At 45.7% G+C, this 19,432-nt stretch overlaps 1 protein-coding gene across 3 annotated transcripts in view; it reads left to right on the top strand.

The window, feature by feature from the left end:
* The window catches only part of bcas3 (BCAS3 microtubule associated cell migration factor), a 358,243-nt gene that overhangs the window by 175 nt on the left and 338,636 nt on the right, over window positions 1-19,432 (top strand). For all 3 annotated transcript variants that reach the window (XM_069166518.1, XM_069166517.1, XM_069166519.1), the window contains exons 2-4: window positions 12,121-12,213; window positions 12,503-12,557; window positions 18,082-18,157. In XM_069166518.1, the coding sequence (XP_069022619.1) occupies window positions 12,143-12,213; window positions 12,503-12,557; window positions 18,082-18,157 (202 nt within the window). In that variant the 5' untranslated portion in view covers window positions 12,121-12,142. The remainder of the gene's footprint in view (window positions 1-12,120; window positions 12,214-12,502; window positions 12,558-18,081; window positions 18,158-19,432) is intronic.

Below are 19,432 nucleotides of genomic sequence, written 5' to 3'. Positions count from 1 at the left end.
TGAAATGGAGTTTTATCAGCTAATGCTAGCTAGCTCAGTTAGCTGCTGGGTCCTATCTGCCACTATAACTTTAGCCTTAGCAAGTAGCTGCACCGTGTTGACTTGACAGTTGTCCCAATCGATCCCGCGTGGGTCCGTTGGGTGCTGGTGGTGTCCGTTAGCTGAATAACTGTTCCGGACGTGTAACCGAGGCTCAGGTAGTCCAGCAGCTCAGTTTGGTTTGTTGAAGCCCATCTTGCAGCCATGAGGACGCTGAGCGCTGCACGCAGCCTCGGCTCCCCGGGACGGGGCTCCCCGGGACGGCTCCCCGGGACGGGGCTCCCCGGCTGGACGCAGCCTCGGCTCCCCGGGACGGGGCTCCCCGGGACGGCTCCCCGGGACGGGGCTCCCCGGCTGCACGCAGCCTCGGCTCCCCGGCTGCATAAGCGTTTGGCTCGTGTGATGATCTTGTCTTATAGTTCATGCATGCACCGTTCAGTGGTCTGGGTAGTTATTTAGAAAGTAGCTGCAGAGACTAAACCGTGAATGTTGGTTTATCAAGTGCACGTGCATGAAGAGCTTCTCCCATGAGATAAGCAGGGTTGGTACTTTTGACTAGTTAGTGTTTACTGAACACTCTGCAGCTCTTTGAAACCAGAGTTTTTGTATTTTATTTTATTGGATTGTGTCTGTCGTTTGATAACGAGCTCCTGCATTACTCTGATGGCACTGGCTGCACACTCCTTCACTTTGTTTTCTGCATCTTCTTAACCTCGATCAAAGTTATAGCGGCATCAGACTGAGATTAGTCAGCTTGTTGAGGATGTGTGCAGACCTGTGACTTCATCTGCCTCTTTCTGAATGTCTGAGCTCCTTTAAACCTTTTAAAGGTTCCATGTTGTATGAATTATGATTTCCAAAGTGCCAAAATGCTCGGTCCATAGAGAAATGTAAACAGGCCATATTCAACAACTGGGCTTTTTGAACAAGCCATTTGGACTTTTGTAAGTTTGTGATGTCATACACTCACGCTGAAGTCATGTGTCCACCATATGATGTGCGTGGAACAGCAGGAAGCTCTAAACCAGGGGTGGGCAAACTACGGCCCGCGGGCCACATCCGGCCCGTTGGTCTTTTTAATCCGGCCCGCCGAAGATTGGTACAGAATTGCCCAAATCAAATTATATCATAATTATGACTGCATTCATTTGACCTTGTCCTGTAATACCTGGCGGTCCACCAGGTGGCGCACTAGGCGCAGTGACACATTGACTTGATTTTGCGGAGGCCGGGCTGCTCTCTGTTGTTACTCTGCTGCTGCTCTGAACACATCTGCAACAATGAACGGGCCAAAGAAAAGAAAAGTCGACAGCGAGCGCCGAGTGTTTCATAAGGAACGGACGACTAAATACTTTTTCACTGAAGTCCGGTCGAAGGCCGTGTGTCTTATTTACCAAGAAACCGTTACGGTTTTAAAGGAATACAACATCAGCTGTCACTTTTCCACCAAGCATGCTAATTGCGCTAACAACCAGTCAACGCGGGAACGGACGGCGACCGCTCGGAGGTCGGCAGATCGTTTGCAGCAAAACACCTTCATCTGACAAACTGCCATCCAAGAATCAAGCACGAAGGCAAGCTATTTGCTGGCATTCAAATTAGCAAAGACCAGCAAGCCTTTCTCCGAAGGGGAGTTTCTCAAAGAGTGCTGGTAGAGACAGCAGGTGTCTTGTGTCCTGAGAGCAAGAACAAATTAGAAAACATGAGCTCATCACGCAGGACGGTGACTCGCCGTGTTGAGATGATTGACGAAGACTTGGCTAGCAAGCTAAACAAAAAAGCGGAGTCATTTACATGATATTTCTTGGCACTGGACGAAAGTAACGACATAAAGGACACCGCTCAGCTTTTAATGTTTATCAGAGGGATTAATGGCAATTTTGAGATAACCGGAGTTTTTGGCCGTGGAATCCCTGAAGGGGAAAACGCGGGGAGAGGACTCGTATGACGGCGTGTCGGGGGTCATCGAGAGGCTCCAGCTACCTCGGAGTAGCTCACCAACGTTACCACGGACGGATCGACAAATCTGACTGGAAAAAACATTGGGTTGCTCAAAAGAATCCAGGAGAGGGTGAAAGAGGACAACCCTGAGCAGGAGGACATTTTCTTACACTGTAAATCCGTCCTGCAGTTCGACCATGTGGTGAAGCCAGTTGTAAAAGTGGTGAACTTTATTGGAGCGAGGAGACTTCACCATCAGGTTATTGAGTTTCTTGAAGAAACTGACTCTGATCACCAGGACTTGCTTCATCACTCCAACGTCCGCTGGTTAAGTTTGGGGAAAGTATGTCAACGAGTGTGGGAGCTCAAACAGGAGATTATCTCATTTTTGGAGCTACTTGAGAAAGCTGACGATTTTCCTGAGCTGAGTGACAGATTGTCTTTGTGATTTGTCTTTTGTTGAGGACGTACTGACACACATGAATGAGCTGAACGTGAAGCTACAAGGGAAAGACCAGTTTGTGCATGAAATGTACACAAACGTCAGAGCCTTCAAAACCAAGCTAGCTTTATTCTCAAAGCAAATGTCAAACAAGTCATTTGCTCATTTCCCCACACCGGCTACGCTGAAAGACGTCCTCGACATGAAGACATACAGGAAATCACTGGACGACCTGCACGGAGGATTCTGCCATCAGTTCTCTGATTTTGGAAAAATTGACAAGTCCCTTCAGCTGGTGTCGCGTCCCTTCAACTGGTGTCGTGTCCCTTCAGCTGGTGTCGTGTCCCTTCAGCTGGTGTGGTGTCCCTCCAGCTGGTCTCATGTCCCTTCACACAAGACCCTGAAACGGCGCCACAGGAGTTTCAGTGTGAACTGATTGATCTCCAATGTGACACCGTCTTCAAGGAGAAGTTCAACTCTCTTAAACTGGATGAGTTTTCTGCTTCATTAAAGCAGCCAAATTTCCAAACATCCAGAAGATGTCCCAGAAGATGCTGGTGTTGTTTGTCTCTACGTACGTGTGTGAACAGACTTTTAGTGTGATGAACACCAACAAAGCACCTCACAGATCCCAGTTGAGTGATGAAACCTCAGATCTGTTCTGAGAACACAACAAAACTAACACCAGACTTCGATGCTCTGACAAAGAAGGTGATCAACAACACTGTTCCCAGTTAAAGTGAATGTACGTATTAACACTGTGATGCCTTTTTTATGTTTATGTTTGATATGTATGCATCTGGTGCTGGCCCGGCCCGTCTGTCAAATTTTAAAAGTCAATGTGGCCCCTGAGCCAAAAAGTTTGCCCACCCCTGCACTAAACCTTTGTGAGTATTCAAAGTTATGTGACTCGATCAACATCACTCACGTTTCAAGAGTGCCGAACGTCACGGTCCATCAGTGCGTCGGGTCAGGAGACACCGGCTATGTTTTCTTTGACATTGTTGTGTCACCGTGAATTCGTCCCCAAGGGTCAGACTGTCAACACAAAGTTCTGCTGGGACCTTCTGAGGCGTCGGAGGGAAAAACATTCACTGCAAACTACCTGAACTGGGTTACGATGGTTCTCCAACATGACAACACGCCATCGCTGCCTCTCGCCAACCGTGCTCGCCAGATTTGGCTCCCTGCAACGTCTTCCTGTTTCCCAAACATTTGACACAAAGTGATGTGTGCACTTTCTGCTCAACTCCTGCCCAGTCCACACTCGGGTGTAGTTTGTGACAAAGCAGCATAATCTCATGAAGGTTATATCTTCCCGCTGCTCGGTGCCCGTCACAGTGCTGCGCTGCGTTGAGATGTTTTCATTACTTAAAACCATAAAAAATAATATTCATATGGATGTTAAAGTGTAAAATATGGCACATTTTAAGATTGCCTTCAAGCACGCTGTGTGGGAAGCAGTTTTCAGTCGTTTGTATTTGCTGCGGAGCCGAAGAGTTGCTACTCTGAGCTCGTGGTGAAGTGAAGGTTGGAGCGAGTAAACTGAGGGTTTGTCTTTCAGATGTTTCTACCTCTTCACAACTATCTGGTGCAACATCTGTATGGCTGCTGCTGCTGCACCAGAGGAGCTGTGTTTCGTGCAGTATCCTTCTGCCCGCATAAACACAGCATGCGGAGTCGTAGTGACCCGAGTGATTTCGTCATGAGACTGTTGGTGAAATAACACCACACTGAAATGAATGGCTCCTAAAGACTGAGTGGTTTCATGGTCAGCTGTTGAGAACGTGATGTCTGTGGATAATCTGGTTGACGGTGACACTCATCTGTTTGGACTGAAGGGCATCATTTGACAGTTAGTTTGACAGTTCATACTAAAACAAATGCACTCTAAAACCTGAACAAATCCTCCCTTCAGTGATCTAATAAGACCGATACTGTTTACTTCCTGTTCATATTAGAAGTTGTCGTTTGCGTTCCTGTTGAATTGTTTTGTATTACCTAGAATTGTTTCTATTATTTAGTCAACCCTCGCTGATATAAATGAGGTGGATGAAATGTTGGAACCTTCTCAGCGTAACATAGGGAGCTTGAGTCATGCTCCATTAGTTTTAGGAACAAACTGAGTTTACTTTAAATGCTCACTGTGTTTATTTGAAATCTTTTTTTTTTATTCTTGCATCCTGTCCTTCCAGGGTGGAGAAATATTTCAAAGCTAATAAACCACCACAACAGAGTTCAGCTTCAAACATAGATTCATTGCAGGCTTTTTCTACTGAATTTCTTTACTTTGTGATGGTTTGTTGGAAAAATTACTCAGAGGCTTGGTTCAAAATCAAACACATCGGACATTTATTCTTGCAAGAGGAGCAACTACATGCACCCTCAAAGAGAGGTGTCCAGCAGTGCTCCCCCCAGCAGTGCTCCATATCACTCCTCCGTATGGCAGCTTTTATACAGTTGACAAACAATTGACAGTCACCCCCATTCCCTTTGTATCTGCTTTCGTATGGTAATACAGAGTTGGTTGTAGGTCACAAGATAAGGACACAGGGGAGTCATCAATTAGATGCGGAAAGTAAAACAATAAAGGAATCACTTGCAAATAAGACAGAAAACACAAGAGACTTTCTGCAGCCACAATGCAAACGAGAGGAAGAGACAAATATTTTTTTCCATCATGGTTATCGTATTTTTCTGCTACTTTACTGTCATACTCCTTCAAAAGACATCAAGAAGTTGTGTAACTTATGCCTAAGATGGCGCCGCGCTAGCGGCAGCCTGTTGCAGCAGCTCCTCCCCGAGTGTGTTGTTATTAGTATTTTTTAAGCCTTTCTCCTCTTCGGAGTTGGTTTTTTTTCTTTCTCTCGTGTGTTAAGTTAACGGTCAGACAATGGACTGTAATTTTTCCACGTTTCTGGATGGGGGCACTGTTATTGTTTACTCTCGTGATCAGCTGATCGCGCTGAGTCGGCCCCTACTGCTGCTGCCCAGAGCGAGGCCTGAGATCCCCGTTGAACTTCGGAGAAGACGGGGGGGGGGTTTGCAGAGCTGGAGCTAAGCTAAAGGCGGAAAGGAGGAAATATAAACCAGCGGTACCGGCGATCTTAATGGGGAACGTGAGGTCGTTGGCCAACAAGACGGACGAGCTCGGCGCGCTGGTAAAGACCCAGTGGGAATACCAGGAGTGCAGCATCATGTGTTTCACCGAGACGTGGCTGCACTCACATTTCCCGGACCACAGCGCGGCCGTACCCGGCTTCAGGACCGTTCGGGGGGACAGAGACGTTGTTCGGAGCGGAAAGAAGAAAGGTGGAGGGATTGCAGTCTATGTGAACGAGAGGTGGTGCAATCCCGACCATGTGTGTGTGAAGGAACGTTTCTGTAGCCCGGACATTGAACTGCTAGCCGTGGGGATGCGCCCTTATTATTTACCGAGGGAGTTCACGTCCGCCATTGTTATCGCTGTGTACGTTCCTCCATCAGCTGACGTAGAGGCAGCAGTGGACACCATCTACTCCACTGTGGCTAAACTGCAGACTCAGCATCCCGGTGCATTTTTGGCAGTTACTGGAGACTTTAACCAGTCTGGATAAAGTACTGCCAACTTTTCACCAGTATGTGAACTGCCCCACCCGGAACAATAAAACTCTGGACTTACTGTATGCTAATGCCATGGATGCATTCAGTACTACTGCCCTTCCCCCCCTTGGTAGATCAGACCACAACCTGGTCCTGCTGACTCCCAAGTATGTTCCTCTGGTACAGAGGCAGCCTGTGACCACCAGGACTGTGAGGAGGTGGACACAGGAGGCTAAAGACGCCCTGCAGGACTGCTTTGAGTCCAAGGACTGGGATGTGCTGTGTGGACCACATGGGGAGGACATCAACAGCAGGACGGACTGTATCACAGAATACATTAAATTCTGTGAACACTCCACCGTACCATCCCAGACTGGACACTGCTTCCTCAACAACAAGCCGTGGATCACCAGTGACCTGAAAGTTCTTCTTAATAAGAAGAAAGCAGCTTTCAGGTCTGGGGACAGGGAGGAGCTCAGGAGAGTGCAGCGCCACCTGAAGGAGAAGATGAGAGAGTGCAAGGACTCCTACAGGAGGAAGCTGGAGGCAAAACTCCAACAGAACAACGTGAGGGAGGTGTGGACCGGTATGAAGGAGATTACTGGGTTCAAGGGGAGAGAGAGACAACCAGGGGGAACCTGGAGAGGTCAAATAAACTAAACTGTTTCTTCAACAGGTTTAGTTCACCACCCTCATCTGTCTCCTCCACACCTCACACCTCCCAAACACCTCTGCTGCCTCCCCCTCTCCCCCCTCTGCCCCCCCTGGTGAACTGCATAGAGCCCTCAATCTCAAAGGGCTCTTCCTCCATCGACACCTTGAACCCGCCCCCACCCTCCTCACCCCCCTCTCTGTGATGACTGGCCAGGTTAGGAGACAGCTGGAGATACTCCACCAGCACAAGGCTGCAGGACCTGACGGCATCAGCCCCGGGGTCCTGAAGACAAGCTGGCTGAGGTCCTACAACACCTCTTCAACCTGAGCCTGAAGCAGGAGGAAGTCCCGGTACTGTGGAAGACGTCCTGTCTGGTTCCTGTCCCCAAGAAGACGACTCCATCTGGCCTCAACGACTACCGACCAGTTGCCCTCACATCTCATGTGATGAAGGTGCTGGAGAGGCTGGTCTTGGCCCACCTCAGGCCGCTGGTGAAATCTTCTCTGGGCCCTCTGCAATTTGCGTACCAGCCTCGTGTGGGAGTGGACGATGCCATCATCTACCTGCTGCAACGAGCTCAGTCTCACCTGGATGGAACCGGTGAATCTGTGAGAATCACTTTCTTTGATTTCTCCAGTGCATCCAACACCATCCAACCACTGCTGCTGAGTGAGAAGCTGCGGGTGGTGGGGGTGGACGCGCCCACCGTCTCCTGGATCACTGACTACCTGAAAGGCAGACCACAGTTTGTCCGTCTGGGCAGTGTGCTGTCTGATACGGTGGTCAGTGGTACTGGAGCTCCTCAGGGAACTGTTCTGTCTCCCTTCCTGTTCACCTTCTACACCACTGACTTCCAGTACAACTCAGAGTCCTGCCATCTGCAGAAGTTCTCTGATGACTCTGCAGTGGTAGGATGTATAAGGGATGGACGGGAGGACGAGTACAGGGCAGTCGTGGAGGACTTTGTGGAGTGGGCGGGAAGGAATCACCTGCTACTGAACGTGGCCAAGAACAGAGAGATGGTGGTTGACTTCAGGAGGAAGACGATGGCTCCACAACTGCTGAGAGTTCTGGGAGAGGAGGTGGACATGGTGGAGGAGTACAAGTACCTGGGTGTCTCCATCGACAACAGACTGAACTGGAAGACCAACATCAACGCTGTCTACAAGAAGGTGATGAGTCGACTCTTTTTCTTGAGGAAACTTCAATCCTTCAATGTGTGCAGCGAGATGTTGGAGATGTTCTACCAGTCTGTTGTGGCCAGTGCATTGTACTTCGCTGTGGTCTGCTGGAGGAGCAGCATTGGAGCCGGTGACACCAACAGACTTAACAAACTGGTTAAGAAGGCCGGCTCCATCATCGGCTACAAACTGGACAGCCTGGAAAAGGTGGTGGAGAGGAGGACGCTGAACAAACTATTGTCTATATTGGATAATCCTGACCACCCTCTCCACCACCTGCTGCAGGGACAGAGGAGGACGTTCTCCAAAAGACTCCTCCAGCTCCGCTGTCACAGGGACAGATACAGGAGATCATTCCTGCCCACTGCAATAAGACTGTACAATAACTCACCTCTGGCAAAATCCATCACAGTACAATAACACTGTTGACTGTGTTTCTTGGTTTGTTTGTATATAATATATATAGATATATACTGTACTGTGTATACTGTGCATTTTATACTTTTTACTGCTATTTTATTGCTTTTCTATTATTCTATTCTATTATTTTATTCTATTATTTCTATTATTATCTTATTGCTTGTGTATGCTGCTGTAGCGAAAAAAATTTCCCCTCAGGCATTAATAAAGTAAATACCTACCTACCTACCTACCTAGCTGGTCCATGAATGCTATATTGCTTATTAATGTTGATACCATGAAGGTAGTTTTTATGGTTTCCCACAGACCCCATTTAAATCGGGTATATTAAACATGTTGGTGAAGGATGCACAGACAACATGCTGTAATCAGAATGAAATCGCTGATGATATCTGGACATGGTCCCGTCACACCTGTGCCGGGTGTAAATGTACTGTCTGCACAGTTTGGTTAAATGCTGCCGAGTTTGTTGTTTGAGAGTTTTCCAATAACTCGTGTGGTTTCCTCACATGGCTGTAAGGAACCGGCACAAAGATCACAACATGTAGCTTCCACTCGCAGTCCTCTGGAGCTAGTCCTCGACGTGATACTAGTGCGAAATGTAAAGAGAATATGACAAGTAGCACCTTCATTGATGTTAATGTGACACAGGCTTTGCGTTGGATGGTTGTCAGCCCGGCAGATTTCATTACAAGCTTTAACGTACTTAGAGGATATTGTTCTGCGTAAACGACGGCTGCATGCCAAAAGAATTCTGTATGTAATGAAACTGAAAGTATCAGTCGATAACTGTTTGTTTCCAAAGCTCGGACAGGATTTTTATGATCCTCCTTTATGACCTCGGGTTACTTTAGAAACTATCGGAGCAGCTTTCACCAATCACTACGTCCTGAAACTGGACGAAACTGTGTCACCACTACGACTATATTTAGAAAAGAAGTGCTCAATTTCAACATCATCACATTTAACCACCAATTCAATTTCAATTCAACTTTATTTATATAGCGCCAAATCACAACACAGGTTATTTCATGGCACTTAACACATTAAAGTCCTTACAGTTGAACTTTACAACATTAAACAGAGAAACCCAACAATTCAACAATTCCCACATAAGCTAGGAGGGAAAAACTCCTCTTTAAGGGAGAAAAACCTCCAACAGAGGGAAGAAAAACTCCCTTTAACAGGAAGAAACCTCCGACAGAACCAGGATCAGAGGTGGGAGGAGCATCTGTTAACAGAACCAGGCTCAGAGGTGGGCGGAGCATCTGTTAACAGAACCAGGCTCAGAGGTGGGCGGAGCATCTGTTAACAGAACCAGACTCAGAGGTGGGCGGAGCATCTGTTAACAGAACCAGGCTCAGAGGTGGGCGGCCATCTGCCTCGACCGGTTGGGGTGAGAGGAGAGCAGAGAGAGAAAAGGACAGCATAGAGATAGAAGAGAAGAACTGTTGGTGGAGACGACAAGCGCAGGACAGAGACATGCAGCTCCACGACAGGACATCTGGAAAAGAAAGAACAGAAACTACACGAGCGAATGAACTGAATGGAGACAACAGATAATAAGAAGAAACTATGGGAGAGAAAAAGATGGTGAGGTATGAGTCAGTTAAAGAGTAGGAGGAAAGAAAAGAAGCTCAGCATGTAACGAGGTCCTCCAGCAGCCTCGGCCTATAACAGCATAACTAAGGGTTGGTTCAGGTCTACCTGAGCCAGCCCTAACTATAGGCTTCATCAAAAAGGAAGGTTTTGAGTCTAATCTTAAAGCTAGAGAGGGTTTCTGCCCCTCGAACACAAACTGGGAGCTGGTTCCACAGGGGAGGAGCCTGAAAACTGAAGCTCCGCCTCCCATTCGACTTCTGGAAACTCTAGGAACCACAAGTAGACCAGCGTACTGAGAGAAGTGCTCTGCTGGGATTATATGGTTCTATAGGATCTTTAAGATATGATGGAGCCTGGTCATGTAGAGCTTTGTAAGTCATCAAGATAATTTTAAATTCTATTCTTGATTTAACAGGAAGCCAGTGAAGAGAAGCTAAAACTGGAGAAATATGATCTCTCTTGCGAAATCCCGTCAGTACTCTTGCTGCAGCATTTTGGATCAGCTGCAGGTTTTTAATGAGTAATTTGGACATCCTAACAACAAGGAATTACAATAATCTAATCTAGAAGTAACAAACGCATGAATGAGTTTTTCTGCGTCACGCTGAGGAAGGATTTTCCTGATTTTATTAATATTACGTAGATGAAAGAAGGCAGTTCTGGAGATTTGCTTTTTATGGTGGCTAAAGGACAAATCCTCATCAAATATGACTCCAAGGTTCCTCACAGTTTTGCTGGAGGCCAAGACAATGTCATCTAGAGTAACTAAGTGATTACAGAAAGAGTTTCTGAGGTGTTTAGGACCAAGTACAATAACTTCTGTTTTGCCTGAATTTAGAAGCAGGAAGTTTCTGGTCATTCAGGCCTTTATGTCTTTTAGACAGGCTTCAAGTTTTACTAACTGATTAGTTTCATCTGGTTTTATAGAAAGATATAGCTGAGTGTCATCTGCATAACAATGGAAGTTGATGCAGTGCTTCCTGATGACATCTCCTAATGGAAGCATGTACAAAGTAAAAAGTATTGGGCCTAACACTGAGCCTTGTGGAACTCCATAACTAACTCTTGTTTGTCTGGAAGACTCATTGTTGACATGGACAAACTGGAATCTATCTAATATTATCAACACTGGTCACTGATTGGTCCGGCCCATTGCCCCAAAAATTTAGTATCAGACTGGCCAAGTGAACGTTAATGCTAACAGGGTGTCCAGACTATAGTCTGGTAGAGCCAGACCTCCAATATATTATACATTAAATTACATTTGCATGTTTCTCATTGATACGTCAGGTGTCCGGTTAAAGTGTGTAAATCCATCAGTGGCCTTTGTATAATCTGAAGTAAATGAATCCTAAATAGAAAAGTTAAGTAAATTAACTCTAATAGAATATATAGTATGAGTAGTTTTACTTCACGACTCCACAAAACGTATTATTTACTTCTTATTTTGACTCTGCCTGCTCTTGAAATGAAACATATTGCATGTAACAGATGTTCTTGGTTAATAGATAATGATGATCTGCCTTTGCCTGATATTCAGAATCTGTTATGGGCCTATGAATCCACTAGAGTGCTGAAAATGATGAATCGGCAGTTTATGGATTTAATTTTCAATTTAATTTTAGTCATACAACACTTCACATAATAAGGTCAAAGCCTTACAATATTATAGAGAGCAACCATTTCCACTTTAGCGAGCACAGGAAGAAAGTAGAGTCCTACTGATAGAGAATTTATGGGCCCATTGCCCCAAAAATTTAGTATCAGTTGATGGAGCTGACACTGATACCGATATTAGGAAGTAAAAAAAATTCACACACTTTCCAGATGAGCAAAAAAAAAAAAAAAATCTCCTTTTAACAGGAAGAGACCTCAGACAGAACCAGAGTGAGAAGTGGGCGTCTGCCTCGACTGGTTGAGGTGAAGTTACAGTTCATTCATCGTTCTAGTCATTTATGAAGCAAACTGCCAAACAGTCCCTGCTGACAACTTTTCTCTGTTTCAAATCATTATGTGAAAATCTTCTGGTTGGTCAGTCAACATGTCTCTCAAGATGTTACCATGACATCTGTAAAGTTGTGAAACAAACAACAAAACTAAACTTGTTAACACTGCACATTAGTCATAGATGTGAAACACACTGCTGACTTTGGTTACGGCTGAAGGAAGAGATGATTACACGCTGATGTTTGGAAGCTACAGACATGTGATTTGTGTCTTCGTCATAATGATGAGAGCTCCTCTTTCTACCTTTTCAGGATAAAAGAAAAACCAGACGAAATGGCATCGGACTCTCCACGCAGACCGAGTCGCTGTGCTGGAGGGGTTTTGGTGCGAGCACAAGCTGCTACGTAAGGACAGACATCTCTTATCATTTTATTAGAAATCGCTGAAATCCCACTTTAAATCTGTGACTAGAGAGCTACTACTGTATATTCTGTGTGGTTGTGTCACAGAATAAGCACCCGTCTGGATGTTGGATAATTCATGGCTTCTTTGCAGTCACTCTTTCAAACGTCCTCCCACATACATTTCATCTTGTTTTTTCTACTTGTGTACTTGGTCATGTAGAATATTGACATTACAGTTGAATTCTCTGCACATTACTTGCAATGATGTGAGCTTTTTCTGCTGCCACAGGGAGCAGTCTTACATGGAGAGTGTTGTGACCTTCCTGCAGGATGTCGTTCCCCAGGTAACTCTACTCCATTGGAACACATCACATTGTGTGATGTTGTGTGTTCATATTAAAAAGTACTAACAGTCACAGCTGATGGACACGTTAGGCGAGGCAAGTTTATTTGTAGAGCACATTTCAACAAGGCAATTCAAAGTGCTTCACATATAGTGCATCCGGAAAGTATTCACAGCGCTTCACTTTTTCCACATTTTGTTATGTTACAGCCTTATTCCAAAATGGATTAAATTTCATTTTTTCCCCTCAAAATTCTACACACAATACCCCATAATGACAAAGTGAAAAAGTTTGTTTAAAATTTTTGCAAATCTATTAAAAATAAAAATGAAAAAATCACGTACATAAGTATTCACAGCCTTTGCCATTACACTCAAAATTGAGCTCAGGTGCATCCTGTTTCCACTGATCATCCTTGAGATGTTTCTACAACTTGTTTGGAGTCCACCTGTGGTAAATTCAGTTGATTGGACATGATTTGGAAAGACACACACCGTCTATATAAGATCCCACAGTTGACATGTCAGAGCACAAACCGAGCCATGAAGTCCAAAGAATTGTCTGTAGACCTCCGAGACAGGATTGTATCGAGGCTCAGATCTGGGGAAGGGTACAGAAACATTTCTGCAGCATTGAAGGTCCCAATGAGCACAGTGGCCTCCATCATCCGTAAATGGAAGAAGTTTGGAACCACCAGGACTCTTCCTAGAGTTGGCCGCCTGGACAAACTGAGCGATCGGGGGGAGAAGGGCCTTAGTCAGGGAGGTGACCAAGAACCCGATGGTCACTCTGACAGAGCTCCAGCGTTGCTCTGTGAAAAGAGGAGAACCTTCCAGAAGGACAACCATCTCTGCAGCACTCCACCAAGCAGGCCTGTATGGTAGTGGCCAGACGGAAGACACTCCTCAGTAAAAAGCACATGACAGCCCACCTGGAGTTTGACAAAAGGCAACTGAAGGACTGTCAGACCATGAGAAACTAAATTCTCTGGTCTGATGAAACTCTTTGGCCTGAATGCCAAGCGTAATGTCTGGAGGAGATAGATAGATAGATAGATAGATAGATAGATAGACAGACAGACAGACAGACAGACAGACAGACAGACAGACAGACAGACAGACAGACAGACAGACAGACAGACAGACAGACAGACAGACAGACAGACAGACAGACAGACAGACAGACAGACAGACAGACAGACAGACAGACAGACAGACAGACAGACAGACAGACAGACAGACAGACAGACAGACAGACAGACAGACAGACAGACAGACAGACAGACAGACAGACAGACAGACAGACAGACAGACAGACAGACAGACAGACAGACAGACAGACAGACAGACAGACAGACAGACAGACAGACAGACAGACAGACAGACAGACAGACAGACAGACAGACAGACAGACAGACAGACAGACAGACAGACAGACAGACAGACAGACAGACAGACAGACAGACAGACAGACAGACAGACAGACAGACAGACAGACAGACAGACAGACAGACAGACAGACAGACAGACAGACAGACAGACAGACAGACAGACAGACAGACAGACAGACAGACAGACAGACAGACAGACAGACAGACAGACAGACAGACAGACAGACAGACAGACAGACAGACAGACAGACAGACAGACAGACAGACAGACAGACAGACAGACAGACAGACAGACAGACAGACAGACAGACAGACAGACAGACAGACAGACAGACAGACAGACAGACAGACAGACAGACAGACAGACAGACAGACAGACAGACAGACAGACAGACAGACAGACAGACAGACAGACAGACAGACAGACAGACAGACAGACAGACAGACAGACAGACAGACAGACAGACAGACAGACAGACAGACAGACAGACAGACAGACAGACAGACAGACAGACAGACAGACAGACAGACAGACAGACAGACAGACAGACAGACAGACAGACAGACAGACAGACAGACAGACAGACAGACAGACAGACAGACAGACAGACAGACAGACAGACAGACAGACAGACAGACAGACAGACAGACAGACAGACAGACAGACAGACAGACAGACAGACAGACAGACAGACACTTTATTAATCCCCAAGGGGAAATGTTTTTGCTACAGCAGCATTTATAGATACAGGAAAGAAATAAAATAACAGTAAAAAAAATATAAAAATGCACAGTATATACAATAAAATAGAATAATTAAAACTAACTAAACGTGCAAAGGTTTTTTTTAATTTTATTATTAATTTTTTTTTTATATATATATTTAAACAACCAAGAAAAACAGACAACAGTGTTATTGTTGTGTGATGGATTTTGCCAGAGGTGAGTTATTGTACAGTCTTATTGCAGTGGGCAGGAATGATCTCCTGTATCAGGAATGATCTCCTGTATCTGGAATGATCTCCTGTATCTGTCCTTGTGACAGCGGAGCTGGAGGAGTCTTTTGGAGAACGTCCTCCTCTGTCCCTGCAGCAGGTGGAGAGGGTGGTCAGGATTGTCCAATATGGATAATAGTTTCTTAAGCGTCCTCCTCTCCACCACCTTTTCCAGGCTGTCCAGTTTGCAGCCAATGATGGAGCCGGCCTTCTTAACCAGTTTGTTAAGTCTGTTGGTGTCTCCGGCTCCAATGCTGCTCCCCTCCCCCCACTCTGTCCTCCTAGCAGACTACTAGAAGTGCAGTTCACTGGCCACAACAGATGGTAGAACATCTCCAACATCTTGCTGCACACATTGAAGGATCGAAGTTTCCTCAAGAAAAAGAGTCAACTCATCACCTTCTTGTAGACAGCGTTGATGTTGGTCTTCCAGTTCAGTCTGTTGTCGATGGAGACACCCAGGTACTTGTACTCCTCAACCATGTCCACCTCCTCTCCCAGAACTCTCAGCGGTTGTGGAGCCGTCGTCTTCCTTCTGAAGTCGACCACCATCTCTCTGGTCTTGGCCACGTTCAGGAGCAGGTGATTTCTACCAGCCCACTCCACAAAGTCCTCCACTACTGCCCTGTACTCATCCTCCCGTCCATCCCTTATACATCCTACCACTGCAGAGTCATCAGAGAACTTCTGCAGATGGCAGGACTCTGAGTTGTACTGGAAGTCAGTGGTGTATAAGGTGAACAGGAAGGGAGACAGAACAGTTCCCTGTGGAGCTCCAGTACCACTGACCACCGTATCAGACAGCACACTGCCCAGACGGACAAACTGTGGTCTCCCTGTCAGGTAGTCAGTGATCCAGGAGACGGTGGACGTGTCCACCCCCACCACCTGCAGCTTTTCACTCAGCAGCAGTGGTTGGATGGTGTTGGATGCACTGGAGAAATCAAAGAAAGTGATTCTCACAGATTCACCGGTTCCATCCAGGTGAGACTGAGCTCGTTGCAGCAGGTAGATGATGGCATCGTCCACTCCCACATGAGGCTGGTACGCAAATTGCAGAGGGCCCAGAGAAGATTTCACCAGCGGCCTGAGGTGGGCCAAGACCAGCCTCTCCAGCACCTTCATCACATGAGATGTGAGCGCAACCGGTCGGTAGTCGTTGAGGCCAGATGGAGTCGTCTTCTTAGGGACTGGAACCAGGCAGGACGTCTTCCACAGCACCAGGACTTCCTCCTGCTTCAGGCTCAGGTTGAAGAGGTGTTGTAGGACCTCAGCCAGCTGGACGGCGCAGGTCTTCAGGACCCCAGGGCTGATGCCATCAGGTCTTCAGGACCCCGGGGCTGATACCATCAGGTCCTGCAGACTTGCGCTGGTGGAGTCTCTCCAGCTGTCTCCTAACCTGGCCAGTTGTCACGGAGAGGGGAGGGTGGGGGGTCATGGCGTCGATAGTGGAAGAGCCCTTTGAAGTTGAGGGCTCTGTGTCCATGCAGCTCACTAGGGGGGATGGAAGGGGGAGGAGGGAAGGCAGCAGAGGTGTTTGGGAGGTGTAAGGTGTGGAGGAGACAGATGGGGGCGGTGAACTAAACCTGTTGAAGAAACAGTTTAGCTCATTGGTCCTCTGCAGGTTCCCCCTGGTTGTTCCTCTCCAGGTTCCCCCTGGTTGTCTCTCTCTCCCCTTGAACCCAGTAATCTCCTTCATACTGGTCCACACCTCCCTCACGTTGTTCTGCTGGAGTTTGGCCTCCAGCTTACTCCTGTAGGAGTCATTGACCTCCTTGAGCTTCTCCTTCAGGTCGTGCTGAACTCTCCTGAGCTCCTCCCTGTCCCCAGACCTGAAGACGCACCTTCAGGTCACTGGTGATCCATGTCATGGAAACCAGGCACCGCTCATCACCTGGCCAATACCATCCCTACAGTGAAGCATGGTGGTGGCAGCATCATGCTGTGGGGATGTTTTTCAGCAGCAGGAACTGGGAGACGAGTCGGGATGGAGGGAAAGATGAATGCAGCAATATACAGAGACATCCTTGATGAAAACCTGCTCCATAGCGCTCTGGACCTCAGACTGGGGTGAAGGTTCATCTTCCAACAGGACAACGACCCGAAGCACACAGCCAAGATAACAAAGGAGTAGCTTCGGGACAACTCTGTGAATGTCCTTCAGTGGCCCAGCCAGAGCCCAGACTTGAACCCGATTGAACATCTCTGGAGAGATCTGAAAATGTCTGTGCAGCGACGCTCCCCATCCAACCTGATGGAGCTTCAGAGTTCCTGCAAAGAAGAATGGGAGAAACTGCCCAGAAATAGGTGCCAAGCTTGTAGCATCGTAAAAGACTTGAGGCTGTAATTTCTGCCAAAGCTGCTTTGACAAAGTATTGAGCAAAGACTGTGAATACTTACAGTATGTACGCGTTATATTTTCATTCTTTATTTTTAATAGATTTGCAAAAATTGTAAACAAACTTTTTCACTTTGTCATTATGGGATATTGTGTGTAAAAGTTTGAGGGAAAAAATGAATTTAATCCATTTTGGAATAACGCTATCCCCACAACAAAATGTGGAAAAAGCGCTGTGAATACTTTCCGGATGCACTGTAAAATCATTATAAGCATCAAAACATAAGGCAAAAGAAAAGGACTTTTAAAAACAATTACGAACAGTGATTTAAAGGTTAAAAATGGTCATTAAAACATGAATCAAGCTAAAAAATAGGATAAAAGTTAGTGCAATTTAAGACATCCTCAGATCTGGTTCAGTGAAAGGCAGCAAACAGAAAAGTCTTCAGCCTTGATTCAATCACAAATAAAGTGAATGACCACTCTGCTTTTGCAAAACAATTTAATAGGCAGAAAAATCTTTGAAAAAACCCCCAAAAAAACAAACTATTTGTGAAGTTTAATTTGCAGTGTGGACCCAAGGTGGCTGCGTGTTTGACTGACATCTGCATCTATTTTAGCAGCTGCTTTAACTGGTGTCTGAATGATTAGTTGGAGCTGTGATGAGCCTCCAGCTAAAATAATACACACTTTGGCGTCACGCTTCAGGATGTTTCAGAGAAAGATCGTAGAGTTTATTATTGTTCACATGTGCTGGTGTTGTGAATATTTTGCTCCATTTCTTTTTGCTCTCTACTACAGGCGTACACTGGAGCTCCGCCCACTGATGAAAAAGAGAAAATCATTTGGGTTCGATTTGAGAAAACTGATATCAATGGTAAGTCTTTGAACAGAAGTTAATGCTGAAACATTGATAAACTCCAGTTATGCTGTGTGACTCCAACACATCTCCAACACCTGCGACCCGGTTCTGAGATCATGGAAGGATCCATCAATATGCAGTGTTTCCCATACATAGACTTACTTACGCGGGCCGCTCGGGTATATTTGGCGATCCATTGCAGCATTTTTTATTTATTCATTTATTTTCTAACCTGTCCAAGAGAGCGAAGCTTTCAACGCGCTTGATTAACGAGTCTCCCCTCGATCTCTGTGATTGAAGGGAGACAGGCAGGGTTAGGCTCCGCCCTTCATCAAACACACAGAGAAAGAGATCAGAGTAATAATAAAGCGAGTGTCTGTCAGTGAGTTAGTGAGAGATCAATGTTACAATGCAGTTCGGCTGAACGCTGAGACTTTTCAAATGAAAAGCCCTCCGGTTCCACACAGGGTCCAGCAGGGAGTCTCAACCAAAGGGGAAACACGGGATTTTCCTTTTAAATCTTATATTAAACAACTTTATTTGACACTTTTTAAGTTTAAGTTTTTTTTTTTTTTTTTATAGTACGGACCATGTACAGAAAACATGAAAACCAAAAAGAGAAGAGATGCTCTGTACCAGATTTAGCTACTGGCTAATTTCCATCTGCTGTGCCTCGTGAGGTAAAGAGGAAACAATAGGCCATTCTACAATAATACAACATTTTACTACACATAGACTAACAGCCCACCAACACTCACCCCCGCAGGCTCACACACTCACACAACATCATACACTTAACAGAAAGACAGGTTCTCAAATTTAAAATCAGTGCTGACAGGTCAGGTTTCAAAGTACATTTTTTAAATTAGTTTTAAGTAAGATGGTAAACTACAAGTTTTTAGATTGACAAGGAGTTTGTTCAATTTATTAATACCTTTAAAAGAAAAAGCAGATTGTGCAAAAGGCAGATCTTTGGGCTTGACTAGTTTGCTCTGAGTGAAGTTCCTCAGAGGTGGAGGAGCAGCATCATTAAGGATTTTATGCACTAACCGGACATTTGAATATAAAAGAGTTATTAAAACTTAATATTTGTATATATTTAAGTATTTAACAGTGCTTATATAAATTCTTTGGGCCTGATTTACTGAGATCGCAAATAAAGGTACTAAATTGCGTGTTCCTTCTAAAAGTTTGCATTTTTTTCACCCGTTTTGCAGGTGATTTACTGAGTGATTGCGTCATTGAAGTCAGATTCAAATCTCTGTATTTAAATGAGGTGTTTGTGTGTTA

This window comes from Embiotoca jacksoni, unplaced genomic scaffold, assembly GCF_022577435.1.
Source record: "Embiotoca jacksoni isolate LCO1_2020_lvr unplaced genomic scaffold, fEmbJac1.0.p SCAF_39, whole genome shotgun sequence".
NCBI lineage: Eukaryota > Metazoa > Chordata > Actinopteri > Embiotocidae > Embiotoca > Embiotoca jacksoni.
The sequence above is the reverse complement of the archived record's forward strand: the minus strand, read 5'-3'. Positions and strand labels throughout refer to the sequence as shown.